The 17,068-nt window shown below is 44.9% G+C and overlaps 1 protein-coding gene across 3 annotated transcripts in view; it reads right to left on the bottom strand.

Annotated features, from left to right (window-relative positions):
- The window catches only part of PLG (plasminogen), a 39,231-nt gene that overhangs the window by 1,395 nt on the left and 20,768 nt on the right, over positions 1–17,068 (bottom strand). For 2 of the 3 annotated variants that reach the window (XM_088024230.1, XM_028103331.2), the window contains 8 exons: positions 16,688–16,847; positions 11,526–11,707; positions 9,760–9,908; positions 8,742–8,835; positions 6,574–6,694; positions 5,076–5,150; positions 4,343–4,483; positions 3,324–3,430 (listed from right to left, as the gene is read on the bottom strand). In XM_088024230.1, coding sequence (XP_087880356.1) covers positions 3,324–3,430; positions 4,343–4,483; positions 5,076–5,150; positions 6,574–6,694; positions 8,742–8,835; positions 9,760–9,908; positions 11,526–11,707; positions 16,688–16,847 — 1,029 coding nt within the window. Of the gene's footprint in view, positions 1–3,323; positions 3,431–4,342; positions 4,484–5,075; positions 5,151–6,573; positions 6,695–8,741; positions 8,836–9,759; positions 9,909–11,525; positions 11,708–16,687; positions 16,854–17,068 lie in introns of all 3 variants that reach the window. The other variant, XM_028103330.2, reaches the window with a different exon arrangement.

Raw genomic sequence — 17,068 nt, 5'->3', positions numbered from 1 at the left:
CTCGCTCTCTCTGTCAAATAAACAAAATCTTAAAAAAGAAAAGAAATCTTTTTCAATATGTAAAGAGAGACTGAGAAATACAAGTGTTACTATAACATCTATTCACTTTCAGTTTCTTTTAGATGCTTTTTTATACTACTTACATCATATTGCACAATTTTGTACCTTGATTGTTTTCACACAACATTATATAATAAGGGTTTTCTTAGAACGCTGCAGTCTTCATAATTAGTATTTTAATGGGGAGTGACTGCTTCAGGGGTGGGGGTTTCCTTTTAAGGTCAGGAAAGTGTTCTGCAAACGGGTGGTGGAGAACACTGTGACTGTACTAAATGCCACTGAGTCACACTCTTCAAAACAATTAAAATAGCAAATTTTACGTTATATAGATACTTGACCACAATATAAAAATGAAGAATAGCTGTCATGTACTGGAATTAACCTTTTCAGGCACAGGCTCGTGAGGTGATGTATCTCGTTTAACCCTTGCAATAGTCCCATGAAACGGGCGTTTCTGTCATTCCTGTCTCACTGAGAAGGTAGCCGAGGCTGGGAGGGGGGCCGTGCAGTTTGCCCAAGATCACCCAGCAAGTTGGTGGAGGAGCTGGGATTTGCACTTGGGTCTGTGATGTCATTGCTCCAATTCTTCACTCCCCTGCTCCAGGGCTCCTACAGTAGCCTCCAACTTTCCACCTCTTTGTTCATGCATTTTATTTATATTCCTTAATATTTTCTTAACTCTGAGTTCCCAGAAAATTATGTAGACATGTTTATGGCTCCCAGTTCACATTGCCAAATTATTTCCTAAAAGGGTATGACTGCGTAAAATTTCACTAGGAAAAAAAAAAGGCCACTTCACCTCATACTTCTGAGTATTTACTATTTTTTAAATACTCGCTAATATAATAGGCGGAAATTGTCCTCATTCATTTCCTACTTTGCACTTCTTTTCCAATTAGGTAGAGTAAACATCCCCCTGTGTGCTTGTTTTACTCCGTGGTATTTCTTCTTTTGTGAAAAACTTGCTTTTTTCTTTTTTCCACTTTGGTAAATCAAAGTGGGACACTTGCAAAATAGCCAGAGGAAACGCTGCTTTCCCAGAGGGACATTCCCGGGCATGTCTCCGTGTTTTCACAAATAATCCAATTTTTCAATTTTGCAAGCCCAACGTTAACGCGTTCTGCACAAAAAAAAACCTTTGCTAGCACGGAACAGCCAAGGGATGAGATGCTATTTCTTCTCCAAAGACTTTGAGTACATTTGGATAACCATCTTGAGTTTGGACAACTTGGCACTGGATCCAGAGTTGACAGGAGCCACGTTAAGAGGACCAGCATTTGGGAAGGAGAGGCTTGTCCCAGCCCTGACTGGGCAGGGCTGCCATGGAGGAAGCGCCTGAGGAAGCATTGGGTAGGGGGTGCGTTACTGGAGTTGAGTAGATGTGTGGAGGGACCAGTCTTCTCAGAATCTTTTGCTGAGAGTTAATGTATCCAAGTGTCTTGTTCTTGTATCTGCTTTCTAAGCAAGGTACATCCTGATGCTGGTGACAAAATCCACCACTGGTGGACTGGAAATTGATGTGGTCTGTGCAGAAGTGCTGCCATCTTGTGGCCACAGTCGAGATGGCACCCCTGAGGGCTGGCAGGCTGAAGGTGACCCCTAGGGAGGAAGCCCTGATTTCAGGGCCTGTGGGGAGAAGGAAGCAGGAGCTCCAAGAGCACCCCGTGATTGCTGACAGGGGGCTAACATGAATGAGCCCCTGGGCCTGAATGCTTACCTTGCTTGGAAATATCAAAGTCAGGGAAAGTCTGGAGACCAAAGGGGAGAACAGACGAGTTTTGACCTCACACTGAGAAGCTAAGAACACTGATCTGATGTGATTATTGACATAAGAAAATCCATAAACAAGACCGACTTCTGTTTTGAGACTCTCCTGGTTCAGTGAATATACTGAGAATGGGCTTCTCCCCGTGGCCGCGAGGGTGAGGCCAGAGTCTATGGGGGAGCCTGGCACAGGTCGGCAGTTAGGAAAGTGTAGGTGGTGAGTGGAACAGAAGAAACCGTAGATGGACTTTGAGGGGTCAGGCCGCCCGGGTTCAAGGTCCAGCTACACACGGGCTGTGTGCTTGCGCTTCCCGGGACACTGCCCTGCCTTCCTTGGAGCCTCGGATCCCTCATTTGCAAAACGGGAACAAACACATCGAAGTCATTGGGGTTTGCAGGTTTGTGGGTTTGCGGTGTTTAAACTTTTTAAAATGCAAAACGCTGGAAAGGCCTGTCACACCCATGGTGACAGCATCATTTGTGACATTTCCCTTTTCTTCTCGATGCTCACAGACCCCGAAGTATGGAAAGTAGGGGGACGTGCAAAATTCAGGAGGTGAGGTTTTACAAATGTAGGAAAAGTACAGAAAGAAGGAAGACAAATTTGAAGTGATTTAGACCAGTTTTTAACTTTTTAAAAAAAAAAACCACAAAACCTGTCTTGAAATGAAAGCAAATGCGAAAGAATAACGTGCAAAGCACAATTTGAAAACCCAAGTTTTACAGATGAGGTTCTTCCAGGCCAAATGGCACGAGGAAGTAAGGTGACTTGTCCAGTTTGCCCAGCGAGTGGCAGAGCCAGATCTATTTTGCAGGGCTCCTGACTCCCCTTCTGTGCCCTCACCAACACTTCTGAGAAAGCGAGGCAGAGATTGAAGACATCCTCACCATGTTTCAAGGCCTGAGTCTGACGGGTGTAATTACTATCAGGGCCTACCACAAAGAGAAGACGGGGCCCCCAAAATGTAGTATGGGGTGCTGATATAGGACCCTGCATAAACGTTTTCCCTCTCACGCACACCCCAGCAACAAATACCAAATACCATTCCAGGGCTGGGACCTTTCTTCCTCTCCCCTAGCTGTCAGTTCGTCCCACCACCAACAGACTCTCCACACATACAACAGGATTGTGGGTATTTGGGGAGACCAGCTTTGCTGTGATTTTTGTTGTTGTTCTACACTGTGTTTGGGAGCTCGGTATGGCTAACTTCACATGGAAAATAATTGAACAGCCTCAATTCGTAGGCTGGCTTCAAAACCCTACTTACCTGGGGATGTGATATTAACGTTGAATTTATGGGCCAGGAGACTCAGAGAAACACTACCCCGTCCCTCACCCATGTCCCTTAACAACTGATTATGGAGACTGAGGCAGGAACCCAGCCAAAATCAGGAAAGGTGGACCTCACTCACCGGTAGACATTTGCACAAATGGACATGTTCTCATGGAAACTAGAGGTCTAAACCTGTTCCTGTGGGAATCGCGGGATTTCTCTCACCTTGGGTTTCTCCCCAGCCAGTGATGTAGCACAATGTCCGGTCAGCAACCACATAATTTGGAGATGGCAGACAAGCAGGGATCACCTCTGAGGTGATGATGGCCGGACTGAAAGAAAACCATCCAAAGTTACATGTGCCCGCCCCACCAGGGCACTTCGGCCATCCATCCGCTGGTCGCTCACAACAAGACGCCACCTGCCCAGAGCCCTAGAATCCTCTGAGCTGGCATTTCGTTGCTTGGCTGACACAGTGCAATGCAGAAAACAACTTTTCCCCTGGCGCTGGCCTGGCCCACCCTCACCACGGTCGTTGCCATCGCCCCACCACCATCTGGAAACCACCCGACATGGCGCCTGTGTTCTCTGCGCCTTGTTGACTCGCCCAAATGTGACTGTTCTCAAAATATCTGTTCATTTAGCTTTCTCTATTAGGACCTGTTTCCAAATATCACTAACTTTAAGTAACAAAAGCAAATTTATCATTTTGTCAGACTTAATAAAATTCTATTTCAACGGGGAGAATAAAACCAAGGATGGGAAGAAGAATTTGCATTTGTGAGTTGCGTGTGTATGTGTTCGTGTGTGTTTATATTGTAGCTTTTTAAGTGCTTTGAAATACAGCATTTCATTTGATTTCCCCCAAACATATTATCATCTTGAAAGGAGAACTGTCAACCTGGAAGAATTGAAGAATTCTCTGATTATGAATGTATATTTGCTGACTGGCGAACTCTCTGGCGAGAGTTTCAGAAGTAACCATGTACTTCATGCTTCAGCTTATTCTTTTTCCACACGAGGAAACTGAATCCTGATGCCTTTTTTCAAGAGAACAGCCAGTGTGTGGCAGAATGGGGCTGAGCCCAGAGATTCTCTGTTCCCCAAAGCCCTTGTGTCTTTCATGTCCTCGGCGGTGTGCCCCACCCCACATTTTTCCCCCACAACCCTTTATGCTCACGAAATCCAGACATAAACAAATGTTTTCACTGATCTCAGAGTAAAGACCATGGGTGAGCTAGTACCTGCTCAGCTTTATCAAGGCAATGTCTGCACGTGTGGGCTCCAAGAACAGCTTGGACACTTCTATCTCCTGAACATCTGATCCAAGATTGAATTCTTCATGTGCACCCAGGATGACCTTATATGTTGCAGGGTTTGAGGATCTAGGAAAGACAGTGACATTAAGAGCAAAATAATGTGCCAGCACCTTCATCAAGTGCCCTTCGGAGTCATAAACATGGCATCTTCTCCCTCCTTGGCTACCCACAACCAGTGACCTCTGAGTGGCAAGAAACGAAGTCCACTGTTTACCTAAATCTGGCTACGAAGGAATGCTCTTGGGGTACTTTGGGGCTAACCACAGAAGAAGAATGAAATCAATTAATGGAGTCAGTACGAGGACAGACACCCATCTCAGGAGAACCAATGCGTGTCACAATGAGCAGGTCTTCCTGCCATTGACCCAGGCCTACAAACCCACCTGAACTGGGTCTTCCTTCTTTGTTTCTCTCTAGAAACACTCCCCTCCTCCCTCATCCAATGGGCCTGGCAATTCTGCCTCAGACTTCGCATCTGCTCCCTGGTCCCTAGTGTCACTGCCATGGAGGGAAGGGGAGGGGAGGGGGAGGGAAAGGGAGGGGAGGGGAGGGAAGGGAAGGGAGGGGGAAAGAAGTAGGGAGGGGATTGAGAAAGGAGAGGGGGAGGGAGGCAGGGACTCTATGACAAGTCCTCATCCCCATTGCCTCCCAGACATACCTCTCCAGGCAGTGGGCAGCTGTCAGCACCCACTCTGGGGATATTAAAGTCCCTCCACAGAAGTGCTTTCCAAATCTAGAAGGAAAACATGCCAGAATTTTAGTTCAAACCTGAGGATATGTTCTACAGAAAGCCAGAAAAAAGAGTTCACTCGATTGTGAGCATGTGATGTTCCCAAAGGAAAAGCCTACCAGCCCATCATCAGGATGGCCAGAACTTTGAGTTGGGCTTCAGTAGTGGATTTTCCAGGTCTCATCCTCACCAAACTTCAGATGGTGGGGGGAGGCTCAGGCACAGCCTGTCCACCGGAGAGTAAAGCCACGTGGCAGCAACAGGGAGCCCACGTCAACGGTTTGGACTTGTTGGCCTTGGACTCCAACAGAAGTGACCAGCCAAAGATCATCCCCTTGAGGCCTCTCTTACTTCTTTATGACAAGATCTCTACAAGGCTCAACAAGTCATTCTTCAGGGAGCCAAATGTGACCCTAAACAGCTGTGATTCCTTGGAGTCTGCTCATTTTACCCTCTTGGTGTGAGCCACTCCGAATGAAGCCCGCCATAACGACAGCAGGCGTGGTAATAATTGGTCGGGAGATGGAGCACAACACAATTTGGGAAAGAAAGAATTTGAAATATGTGAAAGGTGAAGGTTTGTAGAGCAAGGAGTTCATAAATGAGAAGGCACAGAAAGGAAAAGCCAACTCAACAAAAGAATGAAATATACTGAAGTCAAGTTTATCAATAGCATCTCACGTGCGTAGGGAAGGAAGGCGACTGAGGGTGAGAACTGAGTGTGCACGTGGGCCCTGGCATGGAAATGAGGTGACGAAGCAGCACGAGAAACAGATTAGCCTGTTTCACACGTGTGCTTGATCTGAGACACCCGGGAAAACCGGACCTATTAGAAGCCCGTGCCACTGAAACAATCACCCAAACTTTCTGGGTCCCATGGGATTGGAACCCATCACTCTTAAATTATGGTGATCCTGAACTATCATCCTACACAGAAGGCAAGGTGCTTGGGAATCGGTGAGCACCCTCTGATTAAATTCAATAATTCAAGAAAGTGTAAAAAAAAAAAAAAGAATCTTTATCGGTGAATGACTCTAGATAATTTTGTCCATGCCTCTCCCAACATCCCACATTTCCAAAAATAGCCCAATTCCTTTGTCCTACAAAGAGACAATGAACATCTATAAGACCCTCCAGGCATCTTCAATACTTTTCCAGCAATACTGGAACGTGGTGTAAATCACTACATCTGCACATTTTGACAATAGCCGCCCAGATCAAGGAAAATATTCCAACTTGGGCTATTTTCAAAGTAGAGAGCCTAGAAAAATAGAATTTTTAAAATTTTTGCAGTTTTCCTTCTTCCTAAGAAGATGATAAAGGCAGGTACAGATCCCCGAGCTGCGTGGATCGAATGTGAACATAGAAAGGTTTTTCGGGGCTTACACAGAAGAATGGAACTAATTGTTTCTGGAAATACCATCACCTTGTTCTCAGACTGATTTGCCAGGGCCAGGAATGGGGGTTGGCCACACACCCGCCGACAATCCTTCCGGGGCATTTCTTTGGTTCCACCTGGGGCTTCCCACAATCAAATGAACGGGACACTGTGGCATGAAGTGGAAACAAGAGTGACATTTCAAGAAGGGAACGCAATTCTGTCACACAACTCAAGAGAAATCAGCGGGTTATGGCCAAAGCTCTGAAGTTGTGACCTCTCAAAGCCCAAACTAAATCACGAGATCATAAGCATATTTGGGGATATTTTTTTCTAAGTTTCGGAAGTGACAGTAGACAACACAGAACCTTCTCCTTTCAGGAAAGTCTAAGGACTTCTGTATTATTGGGGGGGGCGGTTAAGTAGATTGGTAGAGTTGGGTGGTACAGTGAGAGCTTTGCTGAGAGGACCTGACTGACACCAATTATTATTCTGACTTGGATGTGATAGATTCTAGGTTCCCATCTTCAGTTGTCATCCCCATTGCAAGGCACTAATGGGTAGTTTTTTACTGTGAAGCTCTGTGTGTGCATCATGTACACGTGTGTGCATGTGTGTGATTGTATGGAACAGAGCTAACTGTCCTGAACTTCTCTCAGCCAGCTTCTGGACAGGACTTCCAGGAGCTTCCCAAGACTAACCCAACGCCCTGGGGATGACTGACGTTCACTTGTCCGTATGCTCTATCTACCTCTTACCTTTCCAGCTAGACAAGAGGGGTCATGCCGCATCTTTGGTACCACCCACTAATGCCCAAACAGCTCCAGCCTCTAGAAGGCTAGAGCATCTCTTGTTGGCCAAGGGCTGCACCTGGGAAGTTACTGTACTTCTCCTCCCTGGGAATCAAGGGGCATTATCCCAGCTGTGGTGCCCATGGCAGGAATGTCAGGCTGATAGGACAACTTAAAGGCAATCCTGTCAAGTAGGCAGCCTGTCCAACATGGAGAACCTGGCCCATAGGCAGCCTCTCCAACACGGAGAACCTGGCCCAGACAAGGCAGCAAGGTGCTCCAGAAGGGGCAGAGCAGAGGATCGGGAGTGACCAGCTGAAGGGAAGGCACTCACCCCATTCAGGGCCTTTCAGATGAAGGGGCCACCAAGAGAGTGTCTACAGAAAGGAGTAAACAGCCACGCAAGAAAGATTCAGCTGTAAACTCACCCTAAATCCAGACAAGGATCCAAGCCGAACCTTGCCCATCACCCTGGCCTCTCCTTCCTCCCTGCTGCTCTACCCAGGGGTGGCTCAGGTGCAAACCCCAGCAAAGTGGCTCCTGTGCTCTACCCCATACCCCAAACTCCTCCCCAAACACCTCTGCATGCTTGTCTTCGCTGCCTTGGCGGCTGGAGCTTCTCCCTCCCCAGCTCTAGCCGCTGCACATGGCAGATACAAGCACCTGCAATCAAGCCGTGCAAAGGCGAAGTCCAGCCTGGTTTTCTGGAACCAAGACAAATTCCGTTTGCAAAGACAGGTCAGCAGAAAGTAATATAGGGTCCAAATCGAAGCGGCTCACATTGTTCTCCAGACCTACCCATGGATTTGTTATTCCAAACTTTTCCCCTTTCCCTGATCCAAGCTTCTTGCTGCCTAGAAAATCTCACGGAAATGAGGGAAGAACCCAAACATGTTTTTCTCTAAATTATGTGGCTAAGGTATGGGTAATGAATAGTAATCTTAGGATAAAGGAGATTTGGAGCTTAGTAAAAAATCTACGTTCCTTCTCATTGAATTCTCAGGATGACAATTTATAGCTTTACAGTGTACATTATATGCTTAGCTGTTTCATGGTGCTTGTATATTTTTTTACTTCTCAGCCGCTGAAAGGGAGAGCTTCCTATCTGGGGACTGGACTTAAAATTTGTTTTTCAGGCATCCCAAGCGGGACATGGAGAGTTCGGTGAGAGCATTCGGAGTCTGATGGGATCACCTGTTTTCTCTTTGGGAGGATTGTGTATTTACTTTATTTAAGGTGTCAGGGAAGGGGGACTCCCTAACAAATAGGGCCACCAGAAGGACAGATTCAAGAGGCCCACGATGAAGAGAGCGCAGCCCACTTGAAGTGCTCAGCTTCAAGCCCTCCTTTTGCAAATCCGTATCCGGGAGGTGGCACTGCATTTATCTGAGAAGCCATCTCCTTACAAAAAGGAAAGCAACTTACCACACTGAGGGATATCACAGTAGTCAAAAAGTTTTCTTGGATTCATCGTGTAGCACCAAGGACCGTTGACATCACCATCAGGATTACGGCAGTACTAGAAAAAAAAAAGGACAGGTGTCCTGGGGACCAGGCAGAGTGGGAGAGAGAAGGGCAGAGAAGGTGTTCGGACACACATGTTGCTGCTATCCTTAGAAGATGGAAGGTAGTGCTCCTAGCTTTTTGTGGCAGGGGGCAAAGTTATTCCTTTGGCACTTCCTAGGGTGTTATAAAGTTTTGACTCAGCTTCTTCAAAGAAGCTGTGAGTGACTCCCCTGAAGGAGGGGACCTGAGGGGTCCTGAGGTAGAGACGCCATAAAGGGGCCTCCCCTCCAGCAGCCTGTGTCAGGGGACCTCTGAGAGAGCAAGCGAGAGAGGACCATGGGACTTGGCTGACTCATCTTGTCCGTGGTTCACGTCAGCAATCTACTACCCGATGACACCTGTTTGCTCTTGGTTCAGAAATTGTTCCCAAGAACTGTGCATGTTTCACAGGTCAAGCCATAGGAAGGCAATGTCTTCCTTTTCCTTTCCTATATGTACCCCCAAAGTAAACCATCCCACAGAGTCGGTGACACCAGAGGAAACCCTACTGCATGGAGTCCTCATGGCCCAACCACATTTTTTTTCTAGAAAAATTTGACTAAAAGGTCATGAAGTTCGTCCTTGACCACCAGAACATAGAAGACAAACACTAGAAACTAGAAACAGCACACAGTACTAAAAGCAAGCAGGAAACGTCCCAAACGCAAACGAAATGAGGAGCCTGAGGACAGTGGTCACAGGCATGGAGGTCTGCTGGCACACCAGAGTCGCCAGGCGGATGCTAGATACATGGAGGCTTGTTCCCGAGATCTCTCACCATCCCCTCTGCTACCACCAAGGACCGGTCCGGGCTGACTTGCCGTAACACAGGGTCAATTCTGTTTGCAAAGATTGGTCAGCAAAAGGCAAAATAAGAGTTCTAATCAAAGTGGCTTACGTTTTTTTCCAGACCTGCCCGTGGATTTGTCTCTGGAGTGAAAATACTGTGTCTGTGGGGCTCCTGGGCAGTCCATTCCTGGCATGGGACGCCCAAAACAGTGGTTGCCTTCTTGCCCCGGTACCCTTTGCCATTCCCAAACATGCAGTCTGTAAGAGGAAGAAGAAATGGGTGGCTACGTGTCCCTGCACAGACTCAGGACACTAGGGAATATAGGCAGCCCTGCTAGGACTCTCGAATTTGACAGTTTCTGTGGTCACGTCCTTAGAGCACTGGAATGCTGACAATTACAGCAAACACTGCCTATTTTAACAAGTTACTGGAAATGCTGTTGCCTGGGAAATAATCACAAGCCAAGATGTTAGCATGGAAATTTTGGCCAGGACACGAAGACAGTCAATTCTATAACAAGTTGAGTGGTAAGACAGAGCCCCCGGAGGATTCGCATCAAACAGATGTAGCTGTGACCTGTCAGAAGACCCTCGAACACCTCATTCTCAACCAGGATGGGGGCGGGGGGGAAGAATGTAAATTGAACAGGAGTTTTATAAAAGATACTATTTTGGCTAGAGCTGTGCTGTGAGTTCCCACCTTTTGGGGTGAAGAGGTTCATAAAGAGACGACTTGGGACCCTTCTCCAAGCTCATCTCTTGCCTCAACCTAGGGCCAGGGGGCTTCCACAAGACCCCTCAGAGAACATGATGAGTGTCCCATAGGGGGACCCAGGGCACCAGCGCTCTGACGGCCGTTTGGAAAATCCAAAATGCAAGAGCTGGGCCACCTAGCATCTCTGCCAAGGAAGGGGGCTGTGCCGGGCAGCCTGTAACCCCGAAGTTTGCCAGGACTGGGGTAGGGGAGTTACCCATGCACCAAATGTGGGGCAAGCACAGGGGGGAACCACGGCAGGTCGTCTCAAGTCTTATCTAGGAGGAAGACCCAGATGGGCACAGAGCCCACAGTCTCACCAAGAAAGAGGAAAGAGAGATGTGCTCAGCCTGTTCAAGGGAAGAGTAGGCGAGGTTCTCCAAGCTTTGCGGGGGAGCCAAGCCCACCTCAGGATGGAGAGGGCTCTCAACTTGAAACCAAATTCTTGTTTAAATCATTACCCTCTGGAGGATCTTGAATTACCTGAAAGTGGTCAGACAAGTCATGGACCCTGAGTTCTCATGCCAGGGCTGGGGTTGCAGGGTGGGGCAAAGGGCAGGAGACAAGCCCAGAAGCAGGTGCTAAGCACTCAGAGCTGCACTCCGAGGGCCAGGGAAGCACAGAACGGTCTTGCCTCCCACCTCAGATGACAACCACATCCCTGCGCTGAGCCCCAGGGACCCTGCAAGCCTCGTATCCACCCTTCCAGGTTTGTGTTGGAGAGCCTCACTTGATTGTCCTGCTAGCTCTCCTAATTCTGTCTATTCAAAACCAAATCCATCATTTCTATTTCTCCATGGAGGGAGCAAGGATTTGGAGTCCTAGCAGGTCCCATCCCAGCCAGTGCTGCCAACATCGACCCTCGATCCACTCAGGCTCAAATTTTATCCATCGCTCTGAACCAACTAGTTTTCAAGTCCTAAAACCACAGGCCACCCATGTGACACCAGCAATAGCAGCTCTGGCTGCCCCGGGAAGTCTCCCTGAGGCTTGCCTCCACGTGGCAGACCCTCGGCCAGCGCTCAGTTCCTGTAGCAATAAAGCGCTCTGCCTCTGTAAGGGGGTCGCCTCTTAGCATCCTGACGCCCACGTATGTAGAAGTCTGGTCACGGACTTCCCACCTGGTTCGGAAGGGTCCTCTCCACTCGGACCTTGGGGCACAGTCGGGGAGTTGGTCCCACTCTCTTCTGTGTCTAAGCATTTTTTCAAGTTACAGAACTCCCAGCGGACAGACGGGTCAGTGGTGTAACACCAAGGGCTTTTGTCACCGTCTGGATTTCTGCAGTAGTTCATGGTCAAGCCACTGTAAATTCCACAACACAGGTCATGAGAGGTGAAGAATCTTCCGGGGCACTTTTGCACCCTCAGCTTTTTGTTGTAACACAGGGTTAATAAGTGACTTTGAAATATTTCCATTAAAGACACCACAGGTACCAATTATTATTATAATGTTACAGGCACAGATGGCTCTCAGCTTCTAAAAAACTGGGTACATTTAAAACATAGATTCTAATATTATTTAAAAAATCGAAAGTAATATGTGCTCCATATAAAACCTGAGATGATATAAAAATGTGTAAATAAAAGTATCCGAATGTCTCCCTTTTCCTGGGAATGGGACATACATTGCCCAGGGATATCCAATATTGAATTTAAAGTGCACGTTTTAGATTTTTCTCCTATGCATGTAAAACTCTCTCTCTCTCTCTCTCTCTCTCTATATATATATATATGAATACATAGAGCTGTGTAAGTTGGAACTAAAATTTATTTCCCTGAGGAGGAGTGACATTGTGGCGACACTCTCAGGCCAGTCCCCTCCATCCTCGGACCCACAATGTTGCTAAAATGCTGTGCACTTAGCATGAAAATACTGTAAGTATCCCATCAGGTAGATCAAGTGGGTTTGGGCTTCGAAAGACTTTCAGAAGCTTGCCTGGAAAACTAGCTCCCAGGCAGGATGTGTTTCTAATGGATGCCTTCTGGGGAAATGCGGGGGCAGGGGAGAGAGGTCACAGGGGCCCCAGCCTCCCCTCATACCACACCCGCTGCAACCATGTAGGATGGAGGGATGCAGATGACACTAAAGAAGAAGTGACAGGAGATGTGTGGATGCACGAGGGGGGCTGAGGGTTTATGGGAGAGTTAGAAACAATTGGGAAAGAGGCACAACAGGTGAGGAGCTGAGCAATTCAGTCCCCAGGCCTCCCCTAAAAGCTGCTCCAGTCTTTCGGACTTCTCAGCCTTGCATTCCCCTTTATAGATTAGACCCATGACCTGTGACTGAGAAAATCTGAAACACACTATGTATTATGGGAATCCAGCACTATGTCCGCGGATACCACAGGCAGGGGGCTGTCTCAGAGCCTGGCCCACAATTCGAGAAAGCCCTTCAGCAGGTCTCCAAGCAGCTGGATGTGTCAAAAGGTCTATCTTTTGAAATCAGAGAGGGAGACAAACTTAATCACAGGAAACAAACTGAGGGTTGCTGGAGGGGAGGTGGGTTGGGGGATGGGGTAACTGGGGGATGGACATTAGGGAGGGCACGTGATGGAAAGAGCACCGGGTGTTACATAAGACTGATGAGTCACTGACCTCTACCTCTGAAACCAGTAATACATTACATGTTAGTTAATTGAAATTAAATTAAAAAATTAAAAAAAAATGTAAAAAGTTTAAAAAAAAAAGAAAGAAATGAGGTCCTGCTTTTTTTTTTTAGAATTGAGCTATCCTTGACATAGTGTGAAATGCATGATCTTAAAGGTAGTTGGAGGAGTTCTGACCACCACATATACCTGTATAACCCACCCCCCTCTCCTGATACAGGACATTTCCATCCCCCGCCCAGAAAGCTCCCCAGGGTCACCACTCAATCTCTGCTGCCCCCCTGGGAGCAAACACTATTGATTTCTCTCACCAGAAACTACATTTCCTCTTCTAGAACATCATATAAATGGACTCAGCATATACTCTTCTGGACCTGGCTTCTTTCCTCAGTGTGACTTTTGAGCTTCATCTGTGCTATTTGAGAGTATCAGTAGCTTGTTCCCTTTTATTGCTGAATAATATTCCATTGTATGAATATACCCCCAATGATTGATTTCTCTATTTGTGTATCTTTCTGCCAGTACCACTGTGGTCTTGAACACTGTACTTTTATAGTAAGTCTTTAAATCAGGGTGGGTAAGTCCTCCAACTTGGGTATTCTTCTATAGATTGTTTAGATTTGTATAGATTGTTTGGTGATTCTAGGTCCTTTGCATATAGATTTTTGTCTCCTTTTCCAAAAAACGGGGGTGGGGGGTGGGTAAAAGCCTGCAGGAATTTTGCTTGAATGTAGGTTGGTTGCATCCAAAATCCAATTTGGTAAGAATTAATATTGACTCTTTAAATCCATAAACAGTATATCTTTATTTAGATCTTTTAAATTTCTCTCAACAATATTTTGTAGTATGTAGCATATAGTTCTTGTACACACTTTGTTAAATTTATCATTAAATATTTTGGTTTTGATACCATTGTCAGTGATATTGTTTTAAAATTTTTTCTTTTCCAATGGGTTATTTCTGGTATATAGAACTACAATAGATTTTTGTATATTGACATTGTATATACTTTTGTATCTTTTGATTTTGCAAAATTCACTTATTTGTCCTTAGGATTCTGTATCTACTAATCTAGTTTTCTGTGACTAAAGACAGACGTACTGATTCTTTTCTAAACTTTAGGCTCTTTATTTCTTTTTCTTGTTCCCAATCTAGAGAAAGCATTAATCTTTCCTCATTAATATATTAGCTGGAAGATTTTTGTAGATGTCCTTGATCAAATTGAGGAGGTTCCCTTCTATTCTTAGTTTGCTAAGACTTTTTAAAATCATGGATGAGTGTTAAATTTTGTCTGAAGTTTTTCTATATCCCTATTGTTATAATCACATGATTTATCACTTTTATTCTGTTAACATGTTGTATTATGTTGATTGTTGGTAAATGTTAAGCCAACCCTGCATTCAATTTATTAATTTTTGTTAAGTCTTTTTGTCTATGTTCACAACAGAAAATGCTCTGTAGTTTCTTGCAATATTCTTGTTTACTTTTTGTATCTCAGTTTTTCGGGCCTCACAAACTGAGTTGAGAAGTGTTCCCTCCTCCTCTATTTTCTGTAAGAGATTATAAAGGATCAGTATTATTTCTCCTTAAATATTTGATAAAATATGATAAAATTTTAAAATTCTACTTATGGTCCATTGAACTTCTTGAAACTATAAGTTTATAATCTTCTTCATCTTTGGAAAAATTTCAGCCATCATTGTTTCAAGTATTTTTTTGCTTCACTATCTTTTTCCTCTCCTGGGACTTGATTTAAACATATGTTAGACCTTTTGATATTTTTCTAGAGATCCTTGAGGTTCTGTTTAGTCTCTTTCAGTCCTTGTTTTGACATTGTGCTAGAGGTTTTATAGCTTATACTGCATTATTTTCAAGTTAACCTTTTCTTCTTTCATGTCTAACCTCATGGTAAGGCCATACAATTAATTTTTCATTTAAGATATATATTTTTAAGTCCTGTCTTTTCCATTTAGCTCTTTTATAACTTTCTTTTCTCTTTAGAACATCCAATTTTTCTCTTATATATTCATATTTTCCTTTAAATCCTTGAACATAATTATAGTATTTTTTAAATTTCTGATTACTAATTCCGTCATTTCTATCATTTCTGGGTCTGCTTGTTTTGACTGGTTTTTCCCCTGGCTCTGGATCACATTGGATGATTTTGGAGGTCTGGTAATTTTTAAATTTGTGCCAAACATTGTAGATGCCACATGACTGAGTGACTGGATTTTGTTGTTTTCCTCTAAAGAGAGTTGAGTTTTTGTGCGGCAAACAGTTAATTTACTTACAGATTATTCTGATCCTTTTAGGATTGCCTTTAAGCTTTGCTGGGGTGTTTCTAGAGTTGCCTTTATTTTAAGAATACATTAATTCGGGCGCCTGAGTGGCTCAGTTGGTTAAGCGACTGCCTTCGGCTCAGGTCATGATCCTGGAGTCCCGGGATCGAGTCCCACATCGGGCTCCCTGCTCGGCGGGGAGTCTGCTTCTCCCTCGGACCCTCTTCCCTCTCGTGCTCTCTATCTCTCATTCTCTCTCTCTCTCAAATAAATAAATAAAATCTTAAAAAAATTAAAAAAAAAAAGAATACATTAATTCTACTCCTAAAGTGTGAGTTTTCTAGAATTGCTACCGAAGGCTTACGGTGTCCCATGAGGTCCCTCCATCAGAATCTCAAATCTCTGAACACAGAATCTCTCAACGCCGTGTGGGTTCTGTAACTCCCGTTTATCTCACCACTCTCGGTTGTTCTTTCCTCAGTAGTTGTTCTTTGTCCTGTGAACTTTGTGGAACCTCTCCCTGTGCATGTGCAGTTTTATATTCAGCCAAAGATTTAAGGAGAGCTGTGCCTATTCTTTGAGCTCCTTCTCTGCACAGATCCTTTCTTCTTATTACCCAGCCTAATTACCCTACCCTAACTTAATAAAACCCCAGCTGTCTTGGTAAGCCCAATTACTAACTTACTACTAATAATTTATTTCCCTTTTTAAAAGTTCTCAGTCCTGTGATGCCTGTTGTCCATCATGTGAAAAAAGTTTTAGCCCTACATTTTATAAATATTTATGGCAGAAATGCTGGTCTTTGTCCATCTACCAGTCCATTTTGCCTATCAGCATCTGTATACTTCCTGACACTCATCTGCCCTCCTGCTTTTGCTCTTCAAGTCCTGGCAACTCCTACCACTGCTGACCACTCATGCTCAAGATCCATGTGTCAGTACAACTTAAGTGATGTATATTAGATGATATATGAAAATATATATGTTCAAGTATAGAGATATCTGTGATCCAATGACAAACACAAACTTCACTTCAGAGGTTGCAGGTTGGAATGATAAAATTCCATAGCTGAAATATTGCATTGATCTTTACCAGGTGCTATGGAATGGTACTGTCTCTAAGTTTCTGGTCATTTGTTCTCCTGAGCTTTCCACTAGCATGAACTCAACACCTCTCTACATCTCCTCTTTCTCTCACAAAAGTACTCAGGAAAGATAGCCAGTCTCTAACTTCTCTTTTTTCAGAGCTTTTGTTCAAAAGCAAAGCACCTGAGACACTTTGCCTCACATTCTGGAGCCAAGAGAAGTTTGGTTCTAAGAAGTTAGTTTATAGCATGGACCTTCTAACAGAAATTTAAGTTGGTTAGTGTTCCTCTCAGGGTTAAAAGTAAAGACATACGCATTCGGGAAGTGTTCTGGGGTCTTCTCATGTCTGTGTGGTCTCATAGACAACCAAGACTGGCATTTCTTTCCTGTGATAGTAGTGGATGACGTGCCTCGATAACTCTGTCCATTGCCTTGGTAGCACTCCTGGACCACAGGAGTTTGTTCAGGTGGTACTAAAGCTGAAATAGAAGATAATCAACTAAGTAATGACTAGAACAGAGATATGTGAAACAATTGAAGACACAAACAGAACAGTAGTCTCTGGGAATTAACTCTGCTTTCTTTTCATATTGGCCAGCAAATGGACTTGCAAAGAAAACAATAGATCACTCACACTGTAGAACTTTAGTGACCTAACTTTTCTTGTAAATATTTAATTTAAAACTCAGGGAAA

This window comes from Eumetopias jubatus, unplaced genomic scaffold (genome assembly GCF_037043125.1).
Source record: "Eumetopias jubatus isolate StellerSeaLion01/CBP00866 unplaced genomic scaffold, mEumJub1_p1.0 scaffold_6, whole genome shotgun sequence".
Taxonomy (NCBI): Eukaryota; Metazoa; Chordata; class Mammalia; order Carnivora; family Otariidae; genus Eumetopias; species Eumetopias jubatus.
Note: the sequence above shows the minus strand (reverse complement) of the source record. Positions and strands in the feature narration are given on the sequence as shown.